Consider the following 6982-nt stretch of genomic DNA (forward strand, 5'->3'; position numbering starts at 1 on the left):
TTATTTGTGTTAATAAATAAGTACATACTAGCATGAAGCACAAAAAAAAACAAAGAAGCTTTGAAACTGTAAGGTGCTTGTGGTCATGAAATACACAGCATATATAAGGAAGACTGATGCACGTTGTTACTTTAGCTGCATCCCTCATCTTGGTAAGCTTATTAACCAGACAGATATTTCTTCATTAAATATTTTTCAAGGGAGGCTAATAAATATTTTAACTAGTCTCTTAGTTTTTAAGTATGCCTTCTCATATGCATTTTATACTTAAATGACCCCAATTTAAGTAATGGCTAATAAAGATTTGATGCGTTTAGTTCGGCAAAACTATGTCAAGAATTGAGAGCTTTCACAGACTCAAAATCTGGTGGTTTTGAAAATTTAAAAACTTTGGTTTTAAGGGGAAAAAACATACATTAGAAATAACGAAAGAATATTCCCTACTATGTTTTCTTTTTTTTAGGAGTACCTATAAAACTATAAAGAGTACCTAAACATTTGCTACTCAAAGTCTGATATAGCTTGATGCCCTGGCTTTGGAAAACCAGAGCAAAGGCAAAAACAACCCAAAAGTTACTTTTATGCCCATCCTGATAGAGAAAGCTGGAGCTAGGACACTTGGAGAGTCTCCAGTCTGTTTCCTTTGTTTTAAAGGCCATAAGAATGAGGAGGGAGCAAGGATAGTATGACTAATGACCATCACTGAAGCTTGAACCCTGGCCCATTTTACTCTTCCTCCAATTAGAAAGTGAAGAATTAAAGTTTTCAAAAGATTAAATTCCTCAATTCTGTTATGAAACCTAACAGTTAATTGACACTTCAGCTTAATGAATGCACAGTGTAATAACATTGAAATATCATTGGCAGTTTACTTTAGGTTCTAAAGCGGGAAAGCTAAGAGCTCTCATTGGAAATACAGTTTTAAAGTTAGTGCATGGCTGTCTCAGTCAAAAGAGCATGCAACTCTTGATCTTGGGATTGTGATTTTGAGCCCCATGTTGGGTGTAGAGATTACTCTTTTTTTCTTTTTTTGAAAGGTAGAGGCAGAGGGAGAGAAAGATTCTTAAGCATGCTCCATGCCCAGTGGAGTCAATCACATGACCCTGAGATTACTTAAGTAAACAAAACTTAAAAAAAAAAAATAATGTTAAAGGTTGAAAGATGATTTTTGGTAGGGTTGTATCAAAACTGTTAGAAGCATTGTCTCCTTTGAATTTCAGAGTTCTTTGTGTACCATTAAGCTGCATTCTGTTGACGTTCTAAAGCATAAAAGTCAACTTAAGAAGAAATGTTTTCATGAACCTAATTTACTGATAAAAGGCTGTGGTTAATGTGTTGGCCATCAGTAGGCCCTGTGGGCCAGTCTAACCCACTACCTATTTTTGGTGTTAGCCACACTCATTTATGCATTATCTGTGACTGCTTTTGTGTTACAGTGGCAGAGTTGCATGGTTGTGACAGAGACACAATTTTGTCTCTTGGTTCACAAAGCCTAAAATATTTACTATATTGCCCTTTAAGAAAATATACACTGACCCTTGCTCTAGTCTAGTTAAATGACCTAGGTTTGAGTAGGATCGAAATGATTTAAAAAAAAAAAAACAACCTGAAAAATACTAGTTAATCGTTACAACAGGATATTTTAATGTGAGAGAAAGATTTTTAGGATTTTACTACACTTCCTATTTTGTTAGCCCCCCGCCCTTTTGTTTTAAAGTAATCTCCCCTGGACCCAGTGTGGGGTGCCAACCCACAACCCTGAGATCAGGAGTCACACACTCAACCAAATGAGCCAGCCAGGTGTCCCTTTGTTATCTTTTTAATCAGCAAGCTATTTTACTTCTTCAAGTGTTGCCAGCCTCTTAAATTAACAATTGATCAATTAGGAACTTTATATTTAAAAGATCTGATCATAATAATAGAAATCTAGGTTTTGATTTGATGATCTCAAGAATTTGCTAGGGGAAGGCTGACTGCAAAGTAAATATAGGAAAAATGGGAATTGTCTGTCTTTGGAGACAATTGGCGTGTCCTCAAGATGAAATCACCAAGAGCAAACTTTCACAGAGAACAGTTTCCCAAAGCCATGTTGTTTTTTTCTGGTCTACATGCCAGGTGTGAAGGAGGTTGAGATGACTGTTTCTTCCTGCTGCTGCTTGCCTGCCAGTTATTCATTAATATGAGTTACAGACAGAAGTGAATAACACTTCATATTGGACCCCCACATAGTTAAAATCTAGTGGGCTGATTCTGATAGACTCTTAAATATTTCAAGTAATTCTGCTTTAAAATTTTAAACCAAGGCTTGGGAAGCTAATTCTTGAGTGGCCAGGTTTGGTTTTGGTTTGGTTTTGGTTTAGAGGAAATGAAATCTTGTTAACATTCTGGAAGTTTTGAAATAATTTTTTTTCCCCAGATTATATAAATTTAGTAAAATGTAAGGCTCCCTCTCAGTTTTACCCTAGTTCTTGAGACCCATTCTGCCCATCCCCCCCTCAAGTGTTAACCACTGCAAACCAGTTTTTTGTATATCTTTCCGGAAGTAGTTTTGGATAGACAGCACATGAATATTTTTTTATGCGAATAGAAGCTTATGGTGTGCAGTTTTCTACCTTGCTGTTTTATAAAATTGTTATAATTGTATATTCACATGTATTTTTTTAAAATAAACTAGCCCATTGTGGGGCTCAAACTCATGACTCCGAGATCAAGAATCATGTGCTCTACCAGCTAAGCCAGCCAGGCATCCCTATGCACATGCATTTTTTAAGATGTAATGCAGATGAATCTTTGTATGCCTTGCCCAGTTTCCCCCGTGGTTAATATTTTGCAAAACTGTGGTATATCACAATGAGAGTATTGGTACTTGTACAGTCCACCAATTTTATTTAGATTTTTCATTTCTGTTTATGTATATTCAGTTCTGTACAGTTTTATGACCTGGTGGGTTCCTGTATCCACCACCATGATCAAGATACTGAGCAGTTCTAACACCACAGGGATTCCACCTGGCACCTGTTTGCTGCTAACTGTACCCACCTCCATCCTGCACCTCCTCCCCCCATACCTTGGCAACCACTAATCTGTTATTTATTTCTAAAGTTTTGTCATTTCACAATACATGAATGGAACCATATTGTATGTAACCTTTTTTTTTTTTTAAGTTTATTTATTTTTTTTCTGAGGGAGAGAGTGCTAGCAGAGGAAGGGCAGAGAGAAGGAGAGAATCTCAAGCAGGTTCCATCCTGTCAGCATGGAGTCCACTGCGGGGCTTGAGGTCACAAATTGTGAGATAATGACCTGAGTCAAAACACTTAATAGACTGAGCCACCGCAGCATCCCTGGGCCCTTGCTTCTTGTGTTTTACTATGGCTGCATGATGTTCCATTTGGGGGCACACTTCGTCTGCTCTACATTAATGGGCGTTTATATATGACTTGCTATTATAAAACTGCAAGTAGTAAATATCTTCTGTATCACATGTGCAAAGTCTATAACAAAACTTTGTAGCTTTGAAGTTGAGGAGTCAATGTGTAAGTGACTTTTTTTTTTTTTAAAGTTCATTTATTTTAGGGAGGGAGAAGACACAAGTGGGGGAGAGGCAGATAGAGAGGGAGACACAGAATAGAATCCAAAGCAGGCTCCGCACTCTGAGCTGTCAGCACAGAGCCTGACACAGGGCTTGAACCCATGGAAACAGGAGATCATGACTTGAGCCAGAGTCAGACGCTAAACCGACTGAGCCACACAGGTGCCCATATAAGTGACTTTTTGATACAGATTTCCAAATTTTTCTCAGAAAAGGGTGTTTTCAGTGTGCGGTTCCAAAACCTTGTGTAACAATACCTATTTGCCCATAATGTCCCCTACATAGTATATTCTAGAAAGAACATTTTAATCCTTGGCAGTCAGTTTTTTAATCACCATTTTCCTCTGTATTTAGCAGTCATTTTTTGCAGTTGCTTGGTGTTATATTTAAACTAAGTGCAGATTAGTTCTCATGACATGAACATTGCAGGGCAAATTTTTATTGCAAGAAATAACTCTAGAGGTAAAATATTTCCAAGTCTATTGTTGGAAATTTTTAATATATCAGTGAAATTTCAGAGCTTTGGAAGTGGGCCTTAGTGATGGGGTTTGGAATGTGAGAAGTTAATGTGTAGAACTTAATGTTCATAAACAGACTCATTCTCAAGCATGAGTAGGGTTTTATCAAGCTTATTTAATTGTTTTAAAATCAGTACAAGTTGACTTAATTGAAAATAAAAGTCAGGCAAAGAAATGATACTTATTTCAGATCCCATTTGAGAGTGCTGACTCCTTCAGTAGAAGTTAACTAACTGAAAGGAATGTGAGGAAAGTGAGATGGAAGAGATTTCTTTTCCTGAAAATCAGTAATTTCTGACCTTAGCATTTTTATTGCTCAATTTAACATTGCCTGGGAACACAACTGTGTTTGATTTTATAGCTATTCTAAGAATGTTTTGATCATGTATAGTGATGTATAGCTATTCTAAGAATGTTTTGATTTCTTTAAGAATTAGATACTAAACATGTCTAGAACTGGCTAATGATATTTATTAAATTTTCAACAATATCCACTTTTAAAATGTTTCCAAGGTGTTTAGTGCTATTATTGCACTCAGCAAATATTGATGTAATGAAACTGATAGATTTAAGCAGCAAATATATATCTTGAATGGGTATAATATGAGCTAATTGAGGGCAGAAATTGGAATCTGTGACTTTGGAGATTCAGTTTGAGGACATCCTTATTCTCTGTGTATGTGTCTCATTAATAATCTTCCACTTCAGACATTTAGAGCTTGTGTATGGGTCTGGTACATTTTGTTGAAATTGACCCCATATGTACAGAAAGCCCTGCCTTTTAAAATCAAATAACTGAGACCATTATGAAAAGTTAGAACAGCAGATTAACTTACTTACTCTCATTTAGCTATTTGGTTACTATTTATATTTTGTAAGAAGCCAGGTCAAAAATTCTAGAATCGTTTTCTCTTTAATCCAGTTTAATCCTCTTGGTGATTCAAAATAACATGGCATGACTTTATTACAATTCCAGCTTGCTGCCACAGAAGGATTCGGGCTTATTAGAATAGAATGATGAAGGAAGAGTGACCTTTACAAAGTAGCATGTGTGTAATACCACAGAGCCAGACCTGGATTTCAGAAATCGTAAATAACTATGAAAGAAACAAAAACCTTCAAACCAATTGATTGGTTTTCTACCGTAAGGCTTTTGAATGTTCATGCGTGTACTGAATTTTGTGGATTGTTAATAAAACCAAATCCAGATGTCTGAGAAGACCACCAGTAAATTTCCTAAATGCACAAAGTCTTGGTCATTCCACTCCCTAGACCTTTGCCGTCCAGTATGGTAGCCACTACCCAGCCATATATGTTCAAGTTTAGATTAATTAAAAATAAAAAACATAACTCCTTAGTTGCACTAGCTACATTTCAGCTGCTCAGTAGCCCTGTGTGGCTAGTGGCTACCATATTTGACAGCTCAGATATAGAATGTTTCCATCATTGCAGAGCACTGCTGTCCATCGAGAGTGGGGATGGCAGGAGGAGAGCCTTCCATTCCTCCTCTTCATGTGTTGTTCTTAGGTGTGAGGCAGGGAAACTAAAAGTTGGTATTTAAACAGTTCCTAAAAAGATAATGTATTCATTAGAAATTGCCTCTGTACCTGTTGTTCTTGCTTTTTTGATGATTTGGTATCACTGAACTTTGAATTTTTTTTAATTAAAAAAATTTTTTTAATGATTTTTTTATTTTTGAGACAGAAACAGAGCACCATTGGGGGAGGGGTAGAGAGAGAGGGAGACACAGAATCTGAAGCAGGCTCCAGGCTCCGAGCTAGCTGTTAACACAGAGCCCAAGGCAGGACTCGAACCTACAAACCATGAGATCATGACCTGAGCTGAAGTCAGACACTTAACCAACTGAGCCACCCAGGCGCCTGGAGATGACTGAACTTTGAAACAGCTCCATTGCTAACAAAGAAATTACACACTTGTTATGAGAGGGTCTTCAGCCTTTTTTCCCTGTTGTTTTCTTCCTACAGCTGCTGGGCATGCTATGTGCATGCATCGTATTGTGCAGAAGGAGTAGAGACCCTGCTTATGAGCTCCTCATCACCGGCGGAACCTATGCATAATAGAAAAATGCAGGCCTGAGCTTATCAGTCTTGCTCTGATTTAGAAGGTGAATTGAGCCAGGTCTACTGCATTGGCCTCTGAGTTCATTTAGTTAAAGCACACAGATATTGGACAAAGCAGCTTGACTGTTCATGTACCCACCTACTTCCCTACCCACCTATGACTTTGTTTTTCCCTATTCTAGCTAACTCACCATCTCCCTAAGTTTTCAAGTATGGTGGTATATGTTCTAATTCAGAACCATTTGCAGGTTGCCTAGTGTGGGAGAATTAAAAGAGGGCTTGGGCCTGCTTCTGTTACCTCCATGCAGGAATGGGGCTGCTACTGGAGTATCCTAGAGCCCTTTCAGTCTTCATGATGGAGAACTCTTGGCCAAAGGTTTTTGGGGGGAGGGGGGAAACCAGTTGTGGTTAAAGTTAACACCAGATGGTGCCCTCATCAGTGTCCTTTTAAAAAACATATACTGTAGTCCAATAAGATAGCAACTGTATAAAATCGCTAAAATAGATTTTAGAGTCACACAGTGTGTTTCTTGGTTCATCTTCAAAATCAGACTGATCTTTGAAACTAGCAGTTTTTTATCAAAGCTGGCTTTATAGGAGGACTATAATGTATGCACTACTGTTTTAAGCAATTAGTGTGAGTGTGTGTGTGTTTGTATGACTGAGCCCATTCATCATAAGTCTAAAACTCATTAGGATTAATGTACCCATGTAGACTAGCAAAATAGTATGTAGATGTGATCTCAGTTGTAAATAGAAGGATCTAATTCAATAAACTCTGTATCACCCCTCAA

The 6982-nt window shown here is 37.5% G+C and overlaps 1 protein-coding gene across 1 annotated transcript in view; it reads left to right on the plus strand.

The window, feature by feature from the left end:
- The window catches only part of TSPAN3 (tetraspanin 3), a 28851-nt gene extending 21869 nt beyond the window's left edge, over positions 1 to 6982 (plus strand). The window contains exon 7 of the mRNA XM_029951918.1: positions 6093 to 6982. Coding sequence (XP_029807778.1) covers positions 6093 to 6185 — 93 coding nt within the window. The 3' untranslated portion in view covers positions 6186 to 6982. The remainder of the gene's footprint in view (positions 1 to 6092) is intronic.

The sequence above is a fragment of the Suricata suricatta genome, chromosome 9 (genome assembly GCF_006229205.1).
Source record: "Suricata suricatta isolate VVHF042 chromosome 9, meerkat_22Aug2017_6uvM2_HiC, whole genome shotgun sequence".
NCBI lineage: Eukaryota > Metazoa > Chordata > Mammalia > Carnivora > Herpestidae > Suricata > Suricata suricatta.